Source organism: Kogia breviceps, chromosome 8 (genome assembly GCF_026419965.1).
Source record: "Kogia breviceps isolate mKogBre1 chromosome 8, mKogBre1 haplotype 1, whole genome shotgun sequence".
Classification (NCBI taxonomy): domain Eukaryota; kingdom Metazoa; phylum Chordata; class Mammalia; order Artiodactyla; family Physeteridae; genus Kogia; species Kogia breviceps.
This window is the reverse complement of record NC_081317.1, coordinates 81,847,467-81,874,971: the sequence shown is the minus strand read 5'-3', so window position 1 is coordinate 81,874,971 and position 27,505 is coordinate 81,847,467. Positions and strand designations below refer to the sequence as shown.

Below are 27,505 nucleotides of genomic sequence, written 5' to 3'. Positions count from 1 at the left end.
TCTTCGAGGGAATGACTCATACCCATCACTCTTATAACAGGTACCACACCTGTATTTTGTGGTCTTCCAATCCACCTCAGTTGCTTGGCACAAGGCTAGGCACCCAACCCAACTGGGAACAACCAGAATTCTTTCTCCAGAGTTTTCAAACTCAAGACCAAGAGGGAGTGAGCCTTGACTAAACCTGGAAGGTCTGCCCTGGAGCTGCAGCCACCCATGCTTCCCACCACGTGGAGCATGCTAGTTGGTTGCAGGAGAGGAGAATGAAGCCAGGAGAAAAGGATGGAGAAGCTGAGTGGCCCCCCACATCCCTGATAACCCTTGCCCTCCTCCCAGCTTGTCCTCCAGTTCTTCCTTTGCTTTTTTGAGAACCCTCCCCAGAGCTTTCTGAGTTTTTCTTAAGCCAGTTTGAGTTAAGTTTCTGTGTCTTGGGGCCAAGCGAGTCACAACAATACAGAGTCCTAACCTGAAAATGAATTCCTCAAGCTCCCCACACAGACATCTCCAATGAAAATGAAACCACAGACCCCAGAGGGTATCTGTTTGCAGGAGGGGGTTTCTAGTAAATAGCTTAGAATTGCAACAAATGGCACACACAGACTGTTGGCTCTGCATGTGTGCTCTAAGATTGGTGTTTACCCTATTATATTCCAATTTAAGAATGTCATAAAGTTTATCACTGAGCAAATGGAAACCATCAAGAACAGATATGGATGATGAGAGGTGTGTACCTTGATATATAGATATTTTAGACTTCAAAAGAAATTACTTTCATTGGGTTGATAGCAAAGGGGACACAACGATATTCCCCACTTAAACTTGGTGATGGTTGGGTATTTTTAGCAAATGAGTTGTCAGCAGAAAGGCTTCATTAGACCCATCAGGATATCTGCCCATGAAGAACGAATCCCAAACTGTACTGACAGTTTCCTTGAGCCAAAATGATGAAGCACCTCTGACAAGATCATATTGTGCTCCCCATGTGAGGAGCAAAAGAGACAGTTTGATCTTCATTTGGTCAGGTTAATATTGACACAGCTTAGAGAAGTCAAAAGTGTGTGCAGTGTACATGTACAGCAAGGGCTCTGGAGACTTGACTGGTGGTTTCCATAAATCAGAAAGTGGTACCCAGAGAGGAAGGCAGGTTTCCTACTTTATTAAGATATTGTTCAAACTAGATTATTTATTTATTTGTTTATTTTTATTTTATTTATTTTTTTGCGGTACGCGGGCCTCTCACTGTTGTGGCCTCTCCCGTTGCGGAGCACAGGCTCCGGACGCGCAGGCTCGGCGGCCATGGCTCACTGGCCCAGCCACTCCGCGGCATGTGGGATCTTCCCGGACCGGGGCATGAACCCGCGTCCCCTGCATCAGCAGGCGGACTCTTAACCACTGCGCCACCAGGGAAGCCCTAGATGATCTATTTCTATAAGGGAAAATAAATAAAGCCATAACTATTCAAGCTCATAGTTCAAAACAGGCAGATGGGGATTTTTTTAAAACATCTATACACAATTACGGAAATAATTTATTATTATTTGGTAGCTGGTGTGTTGCCCAGGTTCTACCATGTCAAAAATAAAGCACGCCCAGTGAGTGGATTTTTCCATTATGCATAGGTCCTGAGTTATTCATTCCCAAATAGAAATCCTTATAAACATACACAAACTTTAATAAAGGAGTCCTTAAGTGGAACAACAGTCTAGCCCTTTTCTCACCGAGTCGTTAAATTCATACTATATTGACAAGTTTTGATGATTATGGGTCTGTCCTTAAAGAAAATGTAAATTAGGCTGAGCTGGTAAATAAGGTGATGACGTGTTTGTCTTTAATTGGTTGTGAACCTCCCCACATCCAAGTATTCTATCTACTATTAACTAGTTGTGAGAGGCTACCTAGGACTCCCTTTCATGAAGTACAGTATATAAGCATCTTTTTCTAGGGCAACTCTGTTAGTGTAACATTCATTGGTTCTCCTTATTATGGAGAAAGTGCGGATGGGGCAGTATGCCAACTTGCTTAATTTCTGATTGATCTGCAAGCAACCCATTTAATTTCAAGAAGTCCTTAACTTACACCTGTGCTTTCAGAAGAACCATCTCCCAATCTCCTTGTCATCTTTACCCCTCCCCTCCCCCCTTCTCTCTCTATCTCGTTCTCTATTTCCCTTCATTAATGAAATGTTTATAATTATTTGTCCCATGACATGAAAACAGTGGTTTTCAGTACTCATGTGCTGTCTCCCTCTATTCTTGAATTCTTCAACCCAAATGATGACCTTACAAGGATGATTGCTTACAAGATTGTTGGTTTCTTCTCTAATACTTATGACATGCTTGATCTAAACTGAAGCATCTGCAGACTGATACATTAATTAGTCTTTGATAGTTGTGCCTTTACAAGAGGGCTTTGCTTGATAATTAGTCGTTGATAGTTGTGCCTTTACAAGGGGGCTTGGCTTGAAATGATGGTGATATTATAGGCTATTTGTATGAAAATGCCCACTCCATTGGGGTAAAAAAAAATTACCTCTTTTGTCTTTGTACCCCCTTCCTGTAATCGTAATTCCTGGTTTCCCTAGGCTTTTGAGCAGAAGGAAAGTAATGTTAGGAGCATCCTTAAATGATGAGATTTTTTTACATACTAAATGGTAAAGTGGGGATTCTTCCATTGTTTGTGTGTCTAAGGTATCAGAGCAAGAAAAACTACATGAGGGTAATTCCGGACAAACCGTGACTATGCCAGTTCATCTGCTTTCTGTGTGTGTACACTTGCATGCCCAACTTTTTTAAAAGTACATATTGGGCTTCCCTGGTGGCGCAGTGGTTGAGAGTCCGCCTGCCGATGCAGGGGACACGGGTTCGTGCCCCAGTCTGGGAAGATCCCACATGCCGCGGAGCCTGTGCGTCCGGAGCCTGTGCCCCGCAACGGGAGAGGCCACAACAGTGAGAGGCCCGCGTACCACAAAAAAATAAAAAATAAAAAAAATTTTTTAAAGTACATATTGCTGCCAGAAACTTCATAGCAGTTTCTTTGGGCAAGTTTTCAATTAGGCTTATATATGAGTCAATGGTCAGCCTACACCAATATTTTATAGAGTAAATGAGAAACTGGAAATTGACGATAAAGCATGATAATACTGACTCACCAGAAAGCTTAAGCATCACATTATTAGCATTGGTTAAAATCAAGGATGCGGCTTGCTTGCATATTGTGACAAGGGAGAATTAATAACAAACGGAAGTAAATGGAGTAGCAAAAAACTTTTATGAAATTAAAAATAGAGTTAGTAATATCTTTCAAGAATTATTTCATTTGAGAATAACATATAGGTTAGAACCTGGGCTCTGAAGTCAGACTCACCTGGGACCAAGTCCTGTTTTTACACATGTGAGCTGTGTAACATCAATTACTTAACCTTCTAAACCCTCCATTTTCTCAATGCAAAACAGAAATAACGTTACCAACGTCATCTGGACATCTTAAAGTTTAAATGAAATGATGTAAAGCATTTAACAGAGTGCTTAATGCAGAAGCAGTGTATGATGAAATCATTTTAGGCAATATACTATTGGTTTAAATGAAAAGTATATTAATATATATATTTGTTTTTCATTTTTATATTGTATTTTAATTTTCACAAAATCTTTTCATGAAAGGGCTCTCTTTTTGAATGATATCATGTACTGTTTGGCTCTATTTTCAAAATATGATGCATAATATAGTTTAAATAGACCCAGTGAAGTTTTTACTGCTAAAATGCCTTGGCTAGCTTATAGAAATAAGAACCATAGAGTTTTTAAAAAATAACATGTGGTAAAAACATGGGGAATATATTTGCTTACCAATTAAAGCGTACAAAAAAACAGAATAAATAAAATCTCTTTAATTTATGCATTTTCTGTTCTCATAAATCATTTTCCTGTCAAAATTATCAGACTTTATTATTGCTGAATATTTTAAACATCATAATGGAATTTTGGTAGCATAAATCATGAAGCTTTCAGTAAGAACGTTTGTGTACATACCTCAGCATTTTTCATATATCTTGATAAAATAGTCCTCAGTCTAAAAGTAAATCCATGCAGAGTATAAATGTCAAACTTTACTCGTAAATTTCAGTAACTCAGCAATCCGTGCTGACCATTTTGCTTACAAGGTAGTTATGGATTGTCATACTATCTTTCTAAGACTCACTGTTCTCAAAGATGAAGCTGTATGAGCTTGTGTTTTAATCTTGGTCATGATTTTTATACAAGCATACTACCTACAGATTATATCTGCTCACTTGATTTTTCTATTTCCTGGAAGAAGAAAAAAATTTCAGACATAATAAATCTGGGAATAGCTTGTCCATGACATCAGAAAATAATTTATTTTTCTTTTATTTAATAAAAGCATTACTCAACATATTTCATTTGTAATCTGTAAGAGAGACAACTGTTTTGGATTATGTGTGTAGTCCAGAGTACTGGACCTAAATGGAAAGTACTAGCACGAGGAATAAAATCCATTGAATGTGATACTGACCAGGGTTATTGGTCTTCCTTAGTCAACAGAAATTGATGAGGCCAGACAAGAAATTCAGGCAAAGCTTTAATGGGGCCCCTGCTGCAGGAGGGGGAGAGGGAAAACAAGTAACAGGTTCCCTTGCTCGCTCCCTGAAGCGGGGGGTGGGGGGCGGGGACAAGCTGGATCCTTACATGGGGTGAGGGTAGGGCTGTGTCCAGGGGTCGGGCCAGAGGGGCGGCTTAGGTGGTCTGCCCACCCCTTTCGTGGTGTCGAGTGCAGGGGGCATGCGCAGTACCCTGCTTTTGCTCCCAACCCCCTGTTTTTGCTCCCTGCTCTTCAGAAGTGGCAGTTGGGTGTTTGGGTTTTTTTTAGGTTTTTGGATCTTGTTGTTATAATTGGGCCCCAACTGCCCATGTACACAATTATTTTTAGTCCCTTATAGTTTCTTTGAATTTGGTTGCTCAAGGAGATGTTTGTCCAGGTGCAAGCACTGCAGCAAAGGGTCCCAGGTCCCAGCCTGTCTCAAAGGTAGTATGGCACTTGGAATGATGCAAAAGACTCTATCCATGGTGATTTGGCTAAAGGAAAAAATCACTACACATTTTTCTGTTGCTTTATTTGTGTAGTGGCAAACAGAAGCTCATTCATTGAGTCTAACTTGGAATTAAGGATAAAGGATCCATTAATGAGATAAACACTGCCTGACCCAGAGTTTTTATATCTTATATTACTTTTTAAGTGACTTTGCTTCATATGTAACTTCCTCTGTCATCTCATATCTAGGAATTTTACATGTGAATCACTTTAATGACTTAAAATGTGTGTGATTATCATTTAAAAGTTCACAGTATTATAAAGGATATAAGGTAAGAAATTGTAATATGAATATTCAGTTCCCATACCAAGAATTTGTGAAATACTTTCTATGAATCAAATTACTCCCATGAATCCTAAGAATGACCTTTTGATAGTTGAAGAATCAGGAAAGGAAAGAGATTTAACATATACTGTCTACTATATGCCAAACACTGGGCCTGCTTTTTGATACACATATGTCCTTAGTACTCACAACAGTGTTATGAGGTGAGGGTTTACAGATGAGGAACTCTAAGGCTCAGAGAGATGAGCGAAACTCACTCAAGGCACCCAGCTAGTGAATGGCAAAGCCAGAGTTAACCTCCAAAGTCTTTACTAGGAACCTTGGAGAGAGTGCCCTAAAATAGTGGAGAGACACAATCAGATTTTAGATTAGCAATTTGGCTAAATTATGACAACTTTAATATCAAGGTATCTTAATATCCATCATATGTTAACTTCAGTATATATTAGTTGAATACCTATAGAAATGACACTCTAATTTTATATGATTATAGAAATTATTTTCTACTTTACACTATGATCTTTTCTTGTATCATTAAGTATTCTTTGATAGCATGATTTTTAATAGCAACATAATATTATTTTATATTACTGTTCCATAACTTATTGAACCAGTTCTCTATTGTTGGACATTTAGACTGTTTCAAATTTTAGTTATTATAGGAATAATTCAGTGAATAGCTTTGTCCACAAACCTTTTGTGTGTATATATGATTATTTCTTTAGAATATATTTCTAACAGTGTATGAGAATGCCCATTCAGCCATATTTACCAATTATAGGAAAAGAGAAGATGAAACATTTTCTTATCAGAGGATTTCTTTGATTGTTAATGGTTTCAAGTATTTCAATTGTAAACTGTCTTTTACGTTCACCAACTATTTTTTCTATTGCTATGTCTGCTTTTTCTCATTGATTTATAAGAACTCAGTCTCAAGGACATTAAACCTGTCTCTTCCCTGTTTTAAAACAAATAAAGCAATGTAAATAATAATTATTCCATTGAGGAACTTTTGAGTGGGTTTTAAGCAGAAGAATATCATGGTTCTGGTTACATTTTTTCAAAGCTCTTTCTTGCTCCCGTGTTGAGAACTGATCGTAGGGAGAGGAGACAAGAGCGGCTACAGGGAGACCAGTTGAAGGGCTATCACCCAAGTTCAGGGAAGAGATAATGGCAACTGTGGCTACGACACTAACAGAGATGGAAAGCAGTGAGGGAAGTGTCTGGACTTGAGATATGTTTTAGAGGGAAAGTTAACAGGATTTGCTGATGGATTATGTGAAGAATGTGGGGGGAAAAGGAATCAAGAATAATTCCTAGATGTTTGGCTTGAGTAACTGGGTGGATGGTGGTGCCATTTGATGCTATGGAGGAAACTGGGGTGGAGGTAGGTTGTATTTTATTTGAGATGCTTATTAGACATTGATGTGATGATATCACATGGATAACCAAGGTTAGTGTTCAGGTGGATGTGATTTTGTTGTCACTGGCAGATAGGCAGTTTGAAAGCTATGTGACTGGATGAAATCACTAAGGAGAATGTATAGACAAAGAGAAAGGGGTTAGGAACATTTAGAGGTTGACTAAGGGAGAGGAACTAGCAAAGGTGACTGAGGAGTAGCCAGTGAGTTGGGAGAAAAACAAGGAGAGTGCAATGACAGGAAAGTGAAGGAGTTAAATATTTATTTCAAGAAGGAGGGAAGATCAACCTCTTGAGATTCTTGGGAGAAGTTAATTGGAGTAAGAACAGGAAACAGATTTTGGGATTTGGTGACCTGGAAATGATTGATACTTTTGAGTAGAGCCGTTTCAATGGAATGATGGTGGCAGAAACCTGACAGGAGGGATTCAGAAGACAATAGAAATACAAATACATGAGCAATGTAAGGAGAGTGGGTTTTTCTCTTTCAAAGAATATGCACATTTAAGGACTCAGATGTTTATAAGACATTATTTAGATCACTTTTATTTCATGTGACGCACTAAAGCTAGCCATGTAAAGAATAAAAACTAAAATTTTCAGAACAATGGAATAAGAAATATCAATAAAATAGAATTTTGTGAGAGAATGGAATTTTCCACTGCATTTGTCCAAGTACTTTCAACCACTGATGTAGGAAATCTGTTGGACACTATCACTATCTTGGCTGTCATATTAGTTAAAAAAGAGCCCTATCATTTCTGTTTTCCTGCCCTTTGTCCTTATGATCATCAACCTCTTCTTAGGGCCCTTGAGATCTACACCTTGCTTTTGGCCAGGAAATAACAAAGCCTTTTTCTCCCTACATTCTCAGGTCTTCGTACTCATTTCAAAACTAGGAATTACTGAAGCAAAAGAACTCATGACCTCTAAAAATGTTTAATGATCTAATCTCTGCATCCATGAGTGACAGAAGACTGACAGGACACACTTTTCCATTCTTCCTAACTCGTGTGTCAGAATAGTCTGGGTTTTGGCCAGTGATTTCCCAGGTGTAATGATTAGTAAAGCAACTTCCTAAATTCCATGCAGCAATCTCAGGCTGGGGTCATATTTCAAATGTGGAAGTTTGGATGGTGGGGTTAGGTGGTAAATGAAGGTAGGATTCCTTTCTTTTCTAAACCTTTGGCAAATTGAGTGGGATATATATAATTAAAGTAGGGAAAACGTTTTGGAGACGTTTGAGCAGATTAACAAATAGTATTTGTATACTCGTAACTAAAACAGTAATTTATCAGGTAGAAGGCAGATGGGGGGAATAAAATGCCAACCTGTATCTTCAGTTGGTTTGTGTTGATGATGAAGTGGTATTTATTCAGGGCCAGCCTAGCTTGTCAGCAACATAAGAGCTGTTACAGCACGTGACTCCCTGCGTAGCTAGAAGACAATAAATTATGTCCTATGCAAACAGCACCAGCATAAAAGTAGAACAAACAGACCCTGCCTCCCGGATTCCTGAAGAATCTTACTCATTCCCTTGTTTGATTCTGTTTTAAACATGAAACTCCTGACATTATCCTAAAGCCAGTGAGATTGAATCTGGTTTGGGCAATTTTATTAGGGTGGATAGGACATAGTTGTTGACAGTCTGTTTTGGGGTGACTGTAAAATGTAAGTATTTTGTTTCTCCAATATGCCTAAATGCTTCACATAAATCTTTGTTTTATCAATACCTCATGTGATCCTGTGGAATTCGGGGCCACCCAGAGGAAAACTGGGGAAGTATTACTCAAAGCAGCTTGATTTCTAAGAATCACTTGAGGTACATAATGAAATTACAGATTCTTGGACCCAATCCTGGGCTGCTAAATGAGAACCTCTAACAAAGCGGCCCAGAAAGACACACCCCAGGGTGATGTTTATGATGAGGCTGGTGTGAGGAGCAAGGAGCTAAGGGCCTGAGTCAGTAAAAGTCCTGTGACAGCATTGAGAGAGCCCAAAGGATTGGTTCATAGGAAAATATATGAATTTAAAATGGCTCCCTAGAGCAGCGCTCCTCATATTTCCATGTGCATTTGAATTGCCTAGGATTTGTGGGAAATGCAGATTCTGCTTCAGTGGGTCTGGGGTGTGACCCGAGGCTCTACATTTCTAACAAGATGCCTGACAGTGCCAGTGCCGCTGGACTCGAGTTTAGCAAGATCCTAGAGCCATCATTTGAATGAATTTATTTATTTGTTTATTTAATTTTTTTAGTTTTTGGCCACGCGCCGTGTGTTTGTTACTGCTTGTGGGATCTTTCGTTGCAGTGTGCGGGCTTCTCTCGAGTTGTGGTGTGCGGGCTCAGTAGTTGTGGCGCATGGGCTTAGTTGCCCTGCAGCAATGTGGCATCTTAGTTCCCCAACCAGGGATCGAACCTGCGTCCCCTGCACTGGAAGGCGGATTCTTTACCACTTGACCACCACGGAAGTCCCTAACACAGACAAATCCAAACAGGTTGGAGCTCAGCCAACATTTCTGAATAGCAAATGTTCCACAAGTATGGCTTTGAATAATGCTTATTCTACTGAATCTTAACCTTGTGCTGAGGTACCAGTAAAACCAGCCTTCTCTTGTTTGAGTGACCCAGCTCGGAGTGTCGTGATAATTGTTATTGTATGTGAAAATCTCTTAGAAATGGTGTGTCTTCTTTCAAGGGTTTATAAATATGTTGGGGGGAATGAGTTTATGTACATAATGAAAAAAATATTTTGAAAGGAAAATTTTAAGTCTTCTTGTGCCAAAGCCTTCGGTCACTGGAGATAAGATGTACGTGGAGTTGTCCATTATTGTTTTCCTTTGGGACCATATCTTCATTTACAATTCTTAATGGCAAAAAGCTCAGCATTGAGGTTCTTGATGGTTAATACCAATGATGATTTGAAATAATTTTACCTATTGAATGCACATTGTGTATAATAGGAGGTCCATTTTTTTTAAAAAAAAAGCTCACTCTAAATATCTACTTTTGTGGGTGAATTAATTTTTTTGAAGTACCTAAAGATTATTATTATGACACTTGGACAATAAATTAAAAGCATGAAAGCTGACGGTGTGCATACTTCCAAAAGCTGTTGTATTTGAGCATGATAAATTTCATTACCAAGTCAGTACGATAGATCCTTTGTATTCATCAGCAATATATCCTGAGATCTTTGTGAATTCCCATGTGCACCTTGTAACTGAGGATGCCTAATGAGGGTAGTGGCCTCAGGAGTCGACAACAAGGCTCCTAGAGACATGGAAGCTGGTGACGGGCTGGGCCCACCCAGCTGCCAGATTTCTTGTGTGCCCTCTCGGGTATCTCATCGACCTTGAGATTTGGCTCAGCAGAATTACAGAGTACATGTATTATGGCAATTTAAAGTGGCTAGTAAATAGTCTAAGCCACAAATATCAAATCCACAAGTGTCAAAGAGCTACCATATACAAACGTTAATCTGGACATGAAAAAAATCTGCACCTATATGCACTGCACTGTTTAGTTCTTCATAATGGTTATCTGAGGAGGAGTTACATGGTACTTCGACTTCCTATGGGACACATTTCTGTACTGCTTTAATGTTTTACCAGTGGCATGCATAATTCTGATGACTTTGTAAGCAGAAAAAAAATTAGAATTCTTTGTATCTCTTGAATGCACATCATGGTGATTTTCACTGAGTAGAGAAGTGGACTGTCAGTTGATGATTATATGATTGTCATTTACATGTGCTATTATATATATATACACTGTGATAAAGGATTATGTAGCACAGGTTGATTTTGTATATATGTCTCTCCAGTCATTCAACAAACTTTTCTTGAGCAACTAGTATATGCCATGCATTATGCTAGGGGCTAAGATATGGTCTTCAGGGTATTTTCTTTTCTTTTTTTTTAAGAAAGAGAGACAACCATGCTGACAAAGTGGTTCTCATTGTAGTTAATAAAACTTGAAAAGGCCAGAACATTTCCACAGATGATGTGAGTCACAGGTCTGGGTACTCTGCGGTAATGGGTCCCTTTTCCACAGTTATTCATTCCTCCTTAGCTACCACTTAGAGCAAGCAGATCTGACATCACATCCCTAACACAAATCTCCTAGACTTCTACACTGGAATAAAAGGCATTCAGTAGACTCAGCTAAATCCATCTTTAGGAATTCTGCTTGGAGTTAATGATAACCATTAGAAACAATTATAGAAAAGAACAATAACTTCCCCCTATTTTTCTAGTGGTATCAATAATAATATTCAGCAGACATTCCTATGTCCTATGAACAATAAAAGGAAAAGTATGTTTTACAAAGTCAGTATTTGAATAAACATTTTAGGAAAAAGGTGTTAAGCTATTTGTTCCTCTCTAAACTATTCTTAATAATAATAGCAAAGATGCCTTCCTTTCCTGGTTTAGGAAAACAAAACAAAAAAAGCAAAAGTATATTTTAAGCCATAGCACGAAAATTTCCAAACTTTCTCAAAGCAAAGTGTTTATTTCATTTGCATCTAATAATAAGTATCAGTGGTAATACATCCTAAGACTGGACAAATTTGTGGTACAACTACCCAGAGCTGGGCAGTTTGACATTAATATCAAATTGACTGTTGTTTCAGGACTGTACGTTTCACAGCAGTATCACCAGTGATTTGAAAGCATTCTCAGACAAGTTCGGTTTTGACGTCCTCATCCTCTTGGCCAACTACCTGTCAGAGGAGCAGCAGCCCAGACGACAGATTGCTGTGTACTCTGAGAACCTAGAGCTGTGCAGTCAGGTAAGGACCTCCTTGACCCAGCACATTTCACTGCATCCCCTCCTGCTGGCTCTCAGAACATGCGGTGGAAGGTGGCCATGGACTGGTGACTTAAAGCCATTGGTCCAAGAGATAAGGTCCTAGAGTTTGAGTTTTAAGAAATGTTGGGGGTATTTTGCACATTCTGTTACTTAGTTAGTTAATGATTTATTTATTTATTTATCAGTGCTTTAATTCAGATTTTTAGTTTTTAGTTTCGATGCTATATTAATTAATTAACTAATTAAGTAGTTTTCAGTGCTTTAATTCAGATTTTTAGTTTTTAGTTTTGATGCTGTATTACCAAAAAATCATCTAAATAGAATTGTCAGTGAGATAAAAGTTGGCCTTTTTTTAAAAATTGAGGTGTAATTGACAGATAACATATTTCAAGTGTACAATATAATGATTCAATGTTTGTATATGTTGTGAAATAATCACCACAATAAGTCCAGTTAACTTCCATCACCATACATAATGACAGGTTTTTTCTTGCGGTGAGGACTACTCTCTACTCTCTTAGCAGCTTTCGAATCAGCAGTACAGCATTATTAACTATAGTCTCCATGCAGTACATGACACCTCCATGACTTGTTTATTTTATAACTGGAAGTTTGTACCTTTTGACTCCCCTCACCCCACACAGGGGCATTTAAAAGACCCCCATAACCGTTTCTTTTCTAGGCTGAATTCATAAAGAGAAAGATCATATCTTTTTTACCCAATAAGGGCTAGTCCTCCTTTGGGTACCGTTTTCCTTGAGGACTGCTACCTGGTGATAACAAAGTTAAGTCCCTGACTAAACATCTGTTTGGTGTCCAGTATTTAGTAACTGTGATCTGAAGCTTTAATCCAAGTTAGTTTTTTTGACCACAACCATGCTGACACCTTGGATATGTCTTGAGAAAAACATTCATATATGTTGAAAAAAAAAACAAAAAAAGTTTTTCTCCAGGTACTAAAATTCTGATTGGGTAATCAGTCAGATCTTCTTGGTTGAGAACAGAGTCTTTTAACCCAAGGCTTTGGAAATATAGGAAATAGACAAAATTAATGAATATAGGACAGTGGGTATGCCAAAGCTGGTGTATTTAATAACTAATATGAGAACATGTAATTCATTATAATATGGATGACATGGACATAGAACGGTTTCATCACATATCTTTCCTCACTAATGGATTAGACAACTGGTCTACCCACAGGTGGCTAGAGGTGAAGTCTCAACTCCCTTCTTTGACATCCTCACTTTCTGTCCCCCAAGAGATCCATTTCTTGATATATGACTGAAGTCACTCTCCAGCCTCTCTGTGCCCTCTCAAGTCCAGATATGAATGAACCCCCTTCTCCTGCTGCAGATGCTTTTGGTACCCTTCTGACCCACATACATCTGTGAATTGCATCACCAGCCTGTGGCTTTTTTACTGCTTTGCTCTGCACTGAGTTTCAAAGCTAAATTTTATCTTTGGTCACTGGTTTCCTAGGGACAGGACTTAGGTCTCCTAAGCCTCCAATACAGTGGTTTTCAAATCACTTTTTGTAGCAAATCAATCTAGAAATTGGTTAATCTAAAACAGACAGAAGTAGAAGAGTGGATGAAGAGGTTAGAAGCCCTTGAGTTGACTCCACCCTGTCTCTCCTCGGCCCCCACCCCAACCCTCCCCACCCATCTGCCCAAGAGACATCTTGAAATCTTGAGCAACACAAAGTCAAGACTGCTCTAGAGGAATCCTTCTTTGGCCATGTGGTCCCAGTTGGTTAAGGGTCAGCCTTTGCAGCTGGACTGCCTGAGTTCAAAATGTGGATCCATCACTTGTTAGCTGTGTGTTGCTGGTCAAGTTATTTAAGCTTCCTGTCTCTCTATTTCTTCAGTGGAAAAATGGGGATAAAAAGTTCCTACCTTGTAGAATTATTGTGAGGATTAAAGGAGATGATGCACATAAAACTCTTAGAACTGTGCCTGGCATATGAAAGCATTCAATAAATGTTTATTATTATTATTACTATCTATGTGAGCTCTGTAGTTGTTACTATTATTGTTGTTGTTGTTGTTATTACCTCCACTAATCCTACAGGGCCATTTCAAATGCCTAGTGGGCAAAATATCTTCAACATTTCCTAAAAAAAATCATAGAGCTACAGCCCAGTTTTGGCCTCACACTCACCAACATACGTCTCCCTGCCTTCCAAGGCAGCTTTGTCTGTTCTGGGCCCCGTGTAGATGCTTTCTGGGGCAGGAAGAGACAGTTGGGGCCTGAGTGCTGTTGAGAAAGCTGCCCCTGGTAGCTGCTTTCTCTTTCCTACTTTCTCCTTTGCCTTCTGAGGCTTTCAGAGATTAAAGCAGGTCCTGGCTGCCTGCTACCAACAAGAGCCTGCCTTCTGCCCCATTTTCCCTTATTCCAATACTTTTCCCCTAGTTTTGTCAGCAACCGGCATTATCTCTGGCTTTTGCAAAGTTGAATTTTACTCCTGTTGGAAGATGGTATTAAATTACACTGAGGAAAGGTTTTAAATGATTTTGGGTTCAACAAAAAGCCAATTTGGTAGGATTAAAGAAAGCATTGGTGGTATATTAAGTGGGACTTTCCATGTTTTATGTTATACAATTCTCAGTTCTCTGTCTTCTTTCTAGACAGATGAACACAGACTAATTTTACATTACAAAAAATTAAGAAAGACAAATTGCAAAGAGCTAAGAGAGCTTGAGTGCTCACACAAATCCCTGTGCTTCCCTGACAGATTTGCTGTGAACTGGAAGAGTGCCAGAACCCTCACCTGGAGCTGGAGCCCTTTGAATGTGGCTGCGATGAGATTCTGGTGTATCAGCAGGAGAACCCTTCAGTGACTTGTGATCACGTGGTTCTCCTGGTCAAGGAAGTCATCAATAGGAGGTGTCCAGAGATGGCCTCTAACAGCCGGACATCCTCCACAGAAGCAGTGGCAGGCAGCGCCCCGCTCTCCCAGGGGTCTTCCGGGATTATGGAGTTGTATGGTTCTGACATAGAGCCACAGCCCAGCTCCGTGAATTTCATGGAAAACCCTCCCGATCTCAGTGATTCTAACCAGGCCCAGGTGGATGTCAACGTGGACCTTGTTAGCCCGGATAGCGGGTTGGCCACCATTAGGAGCAGCCGCTCATCCAAGGAGAGTTCAGTTTTCCTCAGTGATGACAGTCCAGTGGGAGAAGGTGCTGGGCCTCACCACAGCCTCCTCCCAGGATTTGACTCTTACAGTCCCATCCCTGAAGGGGCAGTAGCGGAGGAGCATGCCCCGTCTGGAGAACACGGTGAATCCTTTGACCTTTTCAACTTTGACCCAGTACCCATGGTTTCTGGGCAGTCCCAACCATCTTCCCATTCTGCAGACTACTCCCCAACAGATGACTTCTTCCCCAACAGCGATTCATCAGAAGGACAGCTCACCACGGGGCCTAAAAGACTTGATGGGATAGGGATGGACGTGTCGAATTATTCATCCAGTTCTCTTTTGTCAGGGACTGGCAAAGATAGCCTTGTGGAATTTGATGAGGAGTTTGTCCAGAGACAAGAAAGTCCCCGTGATAATTCTGAAAGAAATTTGAGCCTGACAGGGTTTGTGGAAGATGAATCTCCTTCACCAGAAAGTCTGAAAAATGTTGGAAGGAGGGTCCCACCAACACCTATGAATAGCTTTGTGGAAATCTCACCATCCACTGAAGAACCAGCTGTACTCTCTTCAGAAGATATGACCCCCAAAACAGTCAACACGGGTCACACTGGGCCACCTCCAACCCAGGCACGGTGCAGCAGCTGGTGGGGTGGTTTGGAAATTGAGTCTAGAAACACTGCAGATGCATGGAGTTCCAGTGAACAGGAATCTGTCTTCCAGAGCCCCGAGTCATGGAAAGATCATAAGCCAAGCCCAGTTGATAGGAGAGCCTCAGGTTCTATATTTCAACCCAAGACTCTCGACTTCCCCAAGTCAAGTCCCTGGGAGTCAGAATTTGGTCAGCCTGAGCTGGGCAGCAATAATATTCAAGACCAAAATGAGAAAAAATTGCAGTTTCGGGGTATGTCCCCTGAAAATTCGCATTTGCCGAATCCTTTTCCTCAGGGAACAAACCACCTGATAGAAGACTTTGCTGCTTTGTGGCGTTCTGATCGCTCACCCACAGCCATGCCTGAGCCATGGGGAAATCCCACGGATGACGGGGAACCAGCTGCTGCAGCGTCATTCCCAGCCTGGAGAGAAGACGCCGAAGCTTTGAAAAATACCTGGAATCTGCACCCGATGAGTGGTGAGACACCTTCTGTGAGGGACCCAAACGAGTGGGCCATGGCAAAAAGCGGGTTTTCTTTCCCTTCAGAAGACCTCATAGACAGTTTGCCCAGTGATGCAAATAGTGAAGCAGTTCCAGAAATCTGGGGCAAGAAGAACCATGACTCCGAGGATGATATTCTTGTATCTGGAAGTCCCAGATCTGATCTGGATCATGCATGGAATAGTTCTAAGCCAGTAAAGGATGATCAGAATGGTTTCGTGGATCCAAAAATTAGGGGGAAGGTGTACAAAAATGTAGATTCCTGGAACCTTTTTGAGGAGGGTAACAAGAAAGGAGGGTCAGATGTCCTAGCGCCTTGGGAAGATTCCTTCTTATCCTATAAATGTTCCGATTACAGTGCATCCAACATAGGGGAAGATTCGGTGCCATCCCCCTTGGATACCAACTACTCTACCTCTGACTCTTGTACTTCACCAACATTTGCTGGAGACGAAAAAGAAGCCAAAGACAAGCCATTTGCTAAAGAGGCAGGTTTCGAGTCACGAGATGCTAACTGTACCTCAGGGGATGCTGACGTGCCTTCTCAGTCCCCAGAGCAGCCACCTAGAAACAGAATTAGTTCAGGTCCTAGGAACCTGAAAATGTGGGCTTCACCTCACGCAGATGGTAGCTCTGAAATAAATGCCACTCACAGCCCAGATAAAGATTTACTCGAGGCAGAGCCCACAGATGATCAAAACACCTCCGTGGAGGATGACATTGGGGAAAGCAGCCAGTCCAGCTACGATGACCCCAGCATGATGCAGCTGTACAATGAAACAAACCGACGGCTCACACTTCTGCACAGCAGCGCTAACTCCTGCCAGGCGGCCCCCGACAGTCTAGACTTGTGGAACAGAGTGATTCTGGAGGACACTCAGTCTACTGCGACCATCTCGGATATGGACAACGACTTGGACTGGGACGACTGCAGTGCAGCTGTGGCCATCACCGGTGAAGGTCAGGCACAAGGGTACATGGCTGAAGGTTCTGAACCTGAAACCCGATTTTCAGTGAGACAGGTAGAACCCTGGAGCGTGGAGTATCAGGAAACAAATCAGGTAGATTGGGAACTCCCTGCCTCTTCTGAGCACAGCTTGGACACTGCTCCCAACGAATATCACATGCTGAATGAAAAAAGCGGGCAGCTGATCGCGAATAGTATTTGGGATTCCGTTATGAGAGATGACGCCGTGTCATCATTAATGTCACCCGGCCCACCGTATGTTACAGATCCAGAACAAAGCAAATCACCTCCTGAAACTTCCAGCTCATTAGCAAAAATTCAAGACAGTCGCATCTCAGACATGCTGGAAGCCTCTGGAGCCAGTGAGTCAGAAACACTTGATCCTGACAAGCAGGACACATGCAGGAGAACCCCACCAAGTGATATGGCGTATTTGGTGACCCGACTTGAGAATTCAGGGCATTTTGCATGCTCAGATCCCTGGAGGGGTCCCAGTTATGGACAAAAGGAAAGTGAGAAGGAATCCCATCGAGCCGCTGATAGGGAGTGCCCCAGTGAGGCGGAGCTGATGGATGGAACCTCAGGGGCTTCTAGAAAAGGGCAAGGTGGCCAGGAATGCCCTTCCCCAGATACATCTGATCATCCAGAAATCTCCAATGAATCAGGCAAAATCAGCTCTCTTTCAGTCACTTCCAGTCCTCAAACTGAGGAACCCCAGGAAGTATTAGAGCATGAGAAGGGGTCTTACACTCCAGACCCCTGTGATGTGCAAACAGAAGTGTCCACAGATCACCTGCAGGCAAAAGAGACCTGTGAAGAGCACCTCATGAGTCACAGAAATTCAGGTGAAACTACTGAAATTTCAGGTAGGCTGAATTCCACAATAAGTGTATCTCTACCTGAAATGGATGTGGAGGAAGCTGAAGAATGTAACATTCTGGAACCGGAGAGAATGAACCAAGACCTACCTTATGGACGTCGCCAAGGACTTGACGTTTGGGATGGCCCTAAAGACAGTGATGTGCAAGTCACCTGCACAAGTTCTGAAATAACTAAGAATCTCGAAGTTAAGAATACTGAAAACAGCCCTCCAGGAGCCAATTTATCTGGAAATGATGACAGAGACAGCATTTCTAGTGAGTATACACATTCAAGTGCATCCAGTCCTGACCTAAATGACTCTTCGGCTGCATTGCCTTCCTGGGACCAAGGACCCAATACTGGACATCAGAAGGAAAACCAAGATGATTGGAATACACAGAATTACCAAGCATCTGAACTAATTACTACTGATGGTCAAGTAGAAGTGATTACCGAAATGAAGGGTTTGGAGAAAAACAGAATGGACAAGTTTGAAAAGAGCTTAGATCACAATGCCCCTAACTATTTAGAGATTTGGAATGACTCAATAGATGGTGATTCCTTTTCCTCTTTGTCTAGCCCTGAAACAGGCAAATATTCTGAATATTTAGATGTATATCAGGAAGGAAATCTAGTGGTTAGCCATCAGGAAAAAAGTGAATGTGATATTCCTGAAACTGTGCAGCAAGAGGACGCCAAGTTCATGTCAACAAACTCGGGTTCTGATGATGATAGTGTTGGCGATGAAGAGTCAGTGGAGAAAGAGATCCACTCAGCCACTTGCCGGGATGCTCAGAGTGAACTCAGAGCTTGGGATTCATTGAATGAATCTAATAAGTCCTTGGCCACAGCTGATCCCAAGTCTGAGGAATGTTCTGCCTATATAGGCAGTCCAGAACCAGCAGAGAATGAGAATAAGTCAAACCCATTCTGCGACAATCAACAAAGCAGCCCTGATCGTTGGAATTTCTTGTCACTAAAGGAGACTGAAATACAGGTTACAGCAGTAGAGAAGGAGACGAGGTCTTCTCCAGAAACAGGCAGGACGGGAGATGTCATGTGGCAAATAGCTCCCAAAGCTGAACTAAAGAATGAAAATGATTCTAACCTGGAAATGGCTGGCTTCTCAGCTGAGAGCACGGAGTGGTGGAACGCCTCCCTACAGGAAGGGCGACCAACTGAGAGGGCATCTGAAGGGGCATTATCTAACTCAAGTGCTGTGCTAGGGATGAATTCCTCACCACGCCAAAACGTGGATCCCTGGGGAGTACCCATTCAGGGTGATACCGAATCCCTGGAAACATGCTGTACCAATCCTTTCAGTGATCAACATGAGTCACACTTTCTGGATAATAATGGGGAGAATGCCCACGAGCAACTTTGGAACATTCAACCAAGGCAGCCAGACCCAGAAGCTGGTCAGCTTAGCCAGCTTGCAATACTGGACCAAGTTAAAGACAAGGATTCCAGAGAACAGACCGTGCCTTCTGCCAGTGACAAACTCACCACTGAAATACCTACCCAAGAGCAGTGTCAGAATACAGCGCTGTCTGTCTGGAATCAGCCAGACCCAACATTTACTCACACAGATGAAGATGGATGCATTATATCGAATGTATCAACTCCTGAGCGTCAAGAAACAAATTGGTGGGAAAAAGAAAAATCACACCCCGGTGAAATGACAGATTCAAGCATTGCCTCTGAAGATTTCCCTGCTGTCAGTTCTTCCACCCAATTGATAAAGAAGTCAGGCTCTGAATGGGACGATTCTACCCCTAGTGAGGGCCCCCAAGGTGCCTTTGTTCCAGATATTTTACACGGCAACTTCCAAGAGGGTGGGCAGCTGGCCTCCGCTTCACCCGACTTGTGGATGGATGTGAAACAACCCTTCGGTGTGAAGACAGATGGTGAGAATCCTGATATACTGACTCACTGTGACCACAGCAGCAATTCCCAGGCTTCCAACAGCCCTGATGTATGTCATGATTATGAAGCAGAGCCAGAGACTAAGCAGGACATCAGTGCTGGGATGGGACCTGAAGGGGAATCCAGTGAGTTACATCCCACCAAACCAGAGAGAGATGAAGAACCCAGTCAGGAGCCAGCGCAGGAATTTGTCCCGTATACTTCAGAACTATCTTCTGAAAACACAGTTCCGCTGCCTCGAATCAGCGAGCAGGCAAACACAAATAACTCATCTCAACCTGCCTCTCACAAAGGTTCTCCTGAACCTTCTGAAATAAACAAATGCGAAAACATTACAGGTTTAAAAGCGTCAGAAAAGGGAGTCAACCCAGATACAGCACCAATTTTGGAACCCACTGACAGAACAATCCCAGTGATTGAAAACGTGGGAACTGATATTTGTGTGAGTCACCCAGAGCCAACTGTGGATAGCAACAGCTCTTGGATATCAGAAGACTTTTCTCCTGAGAGCCAGACCGATGCAGGGGGCCCGTCGGACCGTGAGCAAGCTTTTGCTACTGAGAATCCTGCCACAGTTCCTGATACTTTGCTAGCCTCGGACACTTGTCTGGATGTCAGCGAAGCTGCCTTTGACCACAGTTTCAGCGATGCCTCGGGTCTCAATTCATCCACGGGAACAATAGATGACGTGAGTAAACTGACATTATCGGAAGGAAATCCTGAAATGCCATTTGAAGGGGAGGCAGGGCAGCAAGATATCTGTTCCTCTGAAGCCTCGTGGGGTGATTCTGAGTATGAAGTCATGGGCCAAAATATTGATGAAGATTTAATGAAAGAGCCTGAACACTTCGTCTATGGCGGTGACCCTCCCTTGGAAGATGCCCTGAAGCAAGAGCTGGCACCTTACACACCTCCATTTGATTTGTCCTATCTCACGGAACCTACTCCTGGTGTCGAAACCACAGAGGAAGCTGGGACTCCAGAGAATGAGCCTCTGGGGAGCGAAGCCGCAGAGATATTGCTTTCTGCCCTTCCTGATGAAAGAAACAAGGAAAACCACGCTGAGGCCACAGACAGACAACCTGAATGCCAGCTGGTTGAGCTGCATGTTCACGAAGACCCTGAGTCAGTTTCTTTGACCGTCAGAGTCGACGCCAACATTGAGCTGTCTCCATCAAACGTTGACTGGGAAGTAGAAACAGATCATTCAGATTCACCAGCAGGTGGAGACATAGGACCACCAAATGGTAAGAAACCTCTCATTCCTCCACCCTCAAGAAATTGCTGCTTTTATTCAATTAATGCATTTGTAAAACACACTCTTCCTACCAATGTGGCTATAGAGGAACTAACTACATTTGCAGTGCATGCTTAACCAAGTTCTGCCTCACCGCAGTAATTTCTCCCGCTTGTCTAATAAGTATCCTTGAGAGGGTCTGAGAAAATTAAACAGCTCTACAAAATAAAAATGTTTTTTAAACTATGTCTCTTTAGATAGATCATTTGCAAAGATCACAAGTCACACAGTGTGTTAATTAAGACTCGTTCTCTCCCTCTCACCTTCATCTTCCACTTCTAGGTGCCAGCAAGGGGATATTAGAGTTGGAAGAAGAAAAAATAATTCCTACCAAAGAGCCTGAGCAGATAAAATCAGAATACGGGGAAGAAAGGTACACTGAGAAGTATGAAGATCATCATGCACTACACATGGATTACATACTTGTAAAGCACGAAGAAAATTCACCCCCAGAGCCAGAGGCCTGTGAGGCAAGAGAAATCACGTCAGAATTAGAAGAGTTTCACATAGATTCCGAAGAAACGGGGCTGCCAGGAGGAACTCAGTTAGCATGCTTCCCAGACATACATCAACCTGCTTCCTTAAATGAAAGAAATCATCTTTCTGCAGAGAGAATGTCTTCTAAAGATCGTAAGAGATCATCTTTTGAAAGCCCTAGGCAAGACCAGAGTTGGATGGCCTTGGGCTGCAGTGAGGTTGGTGATCCATCATCGGAGACTAGGGACTCAGGGCCTGGATGGTCTGGCGAGGCTGTGGAGCCAGCCTCTGACCACAGCTTGGGTAAGGGCCCTCAAATGCACATTCTGGGAGAAATGAAGCCTCCAGAATCTTCAGCACTAGAGGAAGCCTCTGGCCAGGACAGCCAGTCATGGAAGAGCATGAACCAAGGCAGGGCTGGCCCCGAGACACTTCTGTTGCAGGCTGTCCCCCATGACAATGAATGGGAAATGCTTTCACCACAGTCTTCTCAGAAAAACATCACCCCTGAAACGGAAATGGAGGAGGAGACAGAGTTTCTTGAGCCCAGAACAAGGAAACCAAGAACAAAAGGGTAAGCAAAAAGCTCAGTTTATTTTTTTCCTGAAAACTATTTTATTGGAAACTGGGGAAATGGTGAGGGATTATGGAATGTGAAGAATACCTAGATGATAGGAGCTTTGCTTATATTTATTTCAAAGCATATTGTCCATAAAAGCAGCTTCTGGATAACCATAATGATGATGATGATGATGATGATTTGTGTACCTTTTCAACCAAAAAAGTCCCTTCAGTTTCCATCCAAAGTCTTATACTTACTCTCCTGATACTTACACTTACTTCACCTACTTAATACCTATATTACCCTTAAATAGGCAGTTGGTGCTGGAGGGGAGAGGACACACACATTTATTCATAGTGCAAGGCAGTCTGCACACATTATCTTATTTAATCTTTACAAAAACCCTCAAGTAGTATTATCTTTATTTTACACTTGCTGGTTGGGGGAGGGGAGTTGAGGCTCAGAAAGTTTCTATAACTTGCCTAGAATTAAGTAAACAGAGTGAACACTCTGGGATTCAAAATTTTCCACCTCCAAAGCCTGTACTTTGCCAGCAGACACACTGGCTATCGTACGGAAAAGGTGAGTGTGGTTTCACGTAAGCATCTAACTCACTAATAAAGAGAATCCACAGCAGGCTTAAAATCTTAATGTGAAACATTCATTCCTTAATTGACTGAAAAATTGGCAAATAACCATCAAACCAGAAATTCATTCATTCGTTCGTTCACCATTTGGTTTTTGAGAATCTGCTCTAGCCAAGTTTCTGGGTAACCAGTGGACACTGTCCCTGCCCTCAAGTTTCCAGGTCCTGCTAAAACTGTTTACGGTGCTTCATTTCTCTTCAGTTGCTCTGATAAAGCCCTCCTGCTTCCAGGGACAAAAGGGCACGTTGTGAAAAGGAGAAAATCATGTTTCCTCCTTAAAATGTAGTGGAGAAAAGATATCTTTTTCCTACTCATTTTTTAAAATTTAATTTTTATTTTATACTGGCGTATAGTTGATGTACAATGTTGTGTTAGTTTCAGGTATACGGCAAAGTGATTCATTTATTCATATACATATATCCATTCTTTTTCAGATTCTTTTCCCATATTGGTCATTACAGACTACTGAGTAGAGTTCCCTGTGCTATACAGTAGGACCTTGTTGATTATCTATCTCATGTATAGTAGTGTGTATATGTTATCCCAAACTCCTAATTTATCCCCTCCCTGCCTCGACATTTCCCCTTCGGTAACGGTAAATTTCTTTTCAAAGTCTGTGAGTCTGCTTCTGTTTTGTAAATAAGTTCATTTGTATCATTTTTTTTAGATTTCACATACAAGTGATATCATATGATACTTGTCTCTCTGACTTACCTCACTTAGTATGGTAATCCCTAGGTCCATCCATGTTGCTGCAAATGGTATGATTTCGTTCTTTTTAATGGCTGAGTAATATTCCATCGTTTATATGTACCACATCTTCTTTATCCATTCCTCTGTTGATGGACATTTAGAATATCTTTTTCCTACTCATTTTAGGAGTGTAAAGGACTATACACACTACATACCCACTGCAAGTCAAGGCAGCTGGATTCCAGCCTGGCTCTACCACTACCAGTTAATGTATTTTAGGATTAACCCTAGGCTTAGGTTTCCTCATCCATAAAATTGGTGCGTGGGCTGGAGGATCTCAAGGCTTCCTTCATTATTGAATCCTGCGACCTTAATTTATGTATAAATAGAAGGTGTCCAGGAGAGCTTTGGCGTTCACATTTCTCCACGAAAGGGACAGAGAAATCAGCAAGAGTAGCAGGGGTATATTGAAGGTTAGCAAAGTGCCATAAAGAGTTAAAATCTGTGCCATATTCAAGTGCAGCTTCATAAATCCAGACATTTTAAGTTGGCCTAATCTTTCTTTCTTCCTGTCAAGCTATTTCCTTCCAGAGGGACCTCAGATCTGTTATCAAAAAGAGAGTAACAGATGGGTCCCAGCAGCCCTGCTGGCACTGTTATAGATTGAGCTCAGAACACAGGCAGCCTCGAGTTGGCTGAGCTACTATTTGGCTTCTTGTCTGCATTTTGCACATGCCCCTGAAACCCAACAGATGACAGTGTTCAATTGTGCCACTAGCCCCTTTTCTTTTAATGAGATTTCTTTGCTCATCTCTTTCTGCTCAGCCCCTAAAGTAATGGAAATCTTCTCACAGTTGGGGGAGGGGACAGATTTTCCCACTGGATTTTGGGTTAGGGGACAGATTTTCCTGCTGGATTTTGGGTTACCTTTTGCCTAAATAATTTACTCTGAAGTTTTGAAAGCTTTTCTCTGGGCTAGATTTTGGGAGGGTGCAGAGTTATCTAAAACAGTAGTTTTCTAAATGGGGCCCTAAAACCAGCAAGCCTCATCATCACCTGGATATTTGCCAGAAAGGCATATTACCTGCGCCACCCCGTACCTTCCGAATCAAGAACTCGGGGTGGGACCCACCTGTCTGTGTTTCAGCACTTCCTCCAGGGGATTCTGATGCATAGTAGTTTAAGAACCGCTGGTCTAAAACTTAGTCCCATCCCTCTAGGAGTTTACAGCTTAATAAAGGAGTTAAACGTAAGTGAAAAGGTAGATAATAGTGTGATAGTTAAATCAAGATAGTTGAGGACCAATGTCAGGTTAAATATAAATAGCTACCAGTTAATGGGCATTTGCTCTGGACCAGGTACTAAGCAGTGTATATGCAGGGTCTCACGTTACCATGGCAACTGTATGAGGTTAAGAATTACACAAGGGAGGAAACTGATGTCCAGAAAGTTTGAATCACTTGCTCTGGTTTATAGTTAGAAAGTGAAGAAGCTGGGATTTGAATTTGAGCCTCTCTATGTTAATAAGTTAAGAGACAGGCATCTGTATAGGATACTTTTATGGAGGAGGAACGAGGATGGCTTATCATCCAGCAGCATCAGGAGGCAGAGTGCCCAGGGCCCACGATATTTTAAAAGGCCCATGAGAAGCTTTGAATTTCTTTCAAAATTAAAAGAAAAAGTGATTATATTCCTATGTGGATTATATTCCGGTGTGGATTATATTTCTTTCTACCAATGCAGATGTGAAGCAAATTTTTAGGTTTGTGTTTTGTTTTGTTTTGTTTTGAGTGAGAGAAGGAGCCCGTGAAGGCAAAAGTGCCTAAGGCCCACAAAAGTCGTACTGCGGTCCTGAGAACTGCGATTTGAGACAGGCATCAAAGGAAGCTCATAGTCTGGAAAGGTGGAGAAAGGGGGTGAGAGGCCAGCCAAGTTAACTGAGGAGAGTAACATTAAAAAAATCCTGGAGGGCTTCCCTGGTGGCGCAGTGGTTGGGAGTCCGCCTGCAGATGCAGGGGGCACTGGTTCGTGCCCTGGTCCGGGAAGATCCCTCAAGCCGCGGAGCAGCTAGGCCCGTGAGCCATGGCCGCTGCGCCTGCGCGTCCGGAGCCTGTGCTCCGCAACGGGAGAGGCCACAGCGGTGAGAGGCCCGCGTACCACCAAAAAAAAAAAAAAAAAAAAAAATCCTGGAGACAGGAAGGTGATCACAGAAGCAATATGATAATAAGATAGCCATATTCTCCAGACCAAAAACCTGGAGACATCTTCTGATGCATTATCTGATCGTAGGACCAAAATCAAGACTGTCCTGAAAAAAAAAAAATTAAAACCTGTTTTTCAAAAATGAAAGTAGGCTGACAGTATATGCAAGATGACACACCATCTACAAATTGGCTTCTTGCCCTCACATCAGCCAGCCACACCTCCCCTCAGCTCCCACACTGTTTTGGAGAGCATTAGGCCATATTCTCAAAATGTGAGGGAGCATTAGAAAGACACCTTTTCTTGGCATACCTCACCTACTGTCTCTTGTTAACAAAACTTGTTATGAGTGCTGGGAGATAAACAATCTCCCTTGAGATCTTCAGCACTGTGTTCTAGTTCCCTAGGATCAATCTTCCCAGAGGCTTTTGCCAACAGCTTGGTCATCCTCCAGCTGTAGACCCGCCAGCTAAGGACTGCGTGCCAATACCCCATACAGTGATGACTATGCCTGATCTTTCCTGTGTGGTCACAGAGAACATCTACAGAGTCATCTGCAGCACACAGACTTTTCTTAAAATAAAGAACCACGTATACATTTACTTTAAGGAAGGCATGGTTACAAGAATGTCATGTGAAGAAAGGGTAATTGTGTTTTAGTCAGTGTTCTCCAGAGAAACAGAACCAATAGGAGAAATATGTATGTCGGAGAGAGAGAAAAGGGAGGGAGGGAGGGGAAATTATTTTAAGGAATTGGAATTGGCTCACACAGTTTTAGAGGCTGGCAAGTCTGAATTCTGTAGGACAGGCCAGCAGGCTAGAAACTCAGGCAAGAGTTGTTGCAGTTTTGAGTCAGAATTCTGCAGGGCAGCAGGCTGGAAACTTAGGCAGAGTCTCTTTGTTGCAGGTTTGAGGAGAGTTCCTTTCTTTTCAGGAAACTTTCAGACTTTGCTCTTAAGGCCTTCAACTGATTGGACAAGGCCCACCCACATTCCAGAGGGTAATCTGCTTTTCTCAAAGTCTTCTGATTTCAGTGTTAATCACATCTGAAAAATACTTTCACAGCGACATCTAGACTGGTGTTTAACCAAATAACTGGGCATCATAGCCTAGCCAAGTTGCTATATAACATTATCAGAGGTTATATGCAGAAGCCTGAACTACATGCTAAGAGAACATGGAACTATTAGTGTTTGTAAACTCACCATCGGAATTACATAAATACATTGCTATACAAATATATTGGCTTTCTGTAGGTGTGGGGCAAGGATATAGCTGTACGGAGTGATGGAAGGAAATAATTTCCAAGAGGACTAAAAATTGACAATACTTGTCCAACCTTTATAGATACATGCAGCAGAGGGCAGTGTGGGAGGAAGGAGGGAGAGGGATGGAAAGGAGGGGGAGCTCTTCTCACATGTACATTTGAAACAGTATTTAGAAGTAACTAATCCTTATATTTATGGAGCTATATCTTTTTAAAAAATTTTTATTGGAGTACAGTTGATTTACAATGTTGTGTCAGTTTCAGGTGTACAGCAAAGTTAGTCAGTTATACATATACATATATCCACTCTTTTTTAGATTCTTTTCCCATATAGGCCATTACAGGGTATGGAGTAGAGTTCCTTGTGCTATATAGTAGGTCCTTATTAGTTATCTATTTTATATATAGTAGTGTGTATATGTCAATCCCATTGACATGTGTCAATGTCAATTGACACATGTCAATCCCTACTTCTGTGAGGTGAGTTATTTGGTACTCCCTAAAATAAAAATGACATTTAAACACAATAGATTTCATATTCCCCGTGACCTGCTTCTTATGGTGATCTCTGTGCATTCTTTTTTTCTTTTTAAATTGGTAATTTGGGGCTTTTTTTTTCTGTCTGACAAGACTATGGAAAAGAATTTGTCTTTCTCCCTGTGAGTGACACCACCAGAAGCTCC

General features: G+C 41.9%; 1 protein-coding gene across 6 annotated transcripts in view; it reads left to right on the top strand.

The window, feature by feature from the left end:
* The window catches only part of PRUNE2 (prune homolog 2 with BCH domain), a 387,249-nt gene that overhangs the window by 279,590 nt on the left and 80,154 nt on the right, over positions 1-27,505 (top strand). For all 6 annotated transcript variants that reach the window (XM_059071194.2, XM_059071193.2, XM_067039592.1 and 3 more), the window contains 3 exons: positions 11,447-11,605; positions 14,363-20,924; positions 21,257-22,025. In XM_059071194.2, the coding sequence (XP_058927177.1) occupies positions 11,447-11,605; positions 14,363-20,924; positions 21,257-22,025 (7,490 nt within the window). The remainder of the gene's footprint in view (positions 1-11,446; positions 11,606-14,362; positions 20,925-21,256; positions 22,026-27,505) is intronic.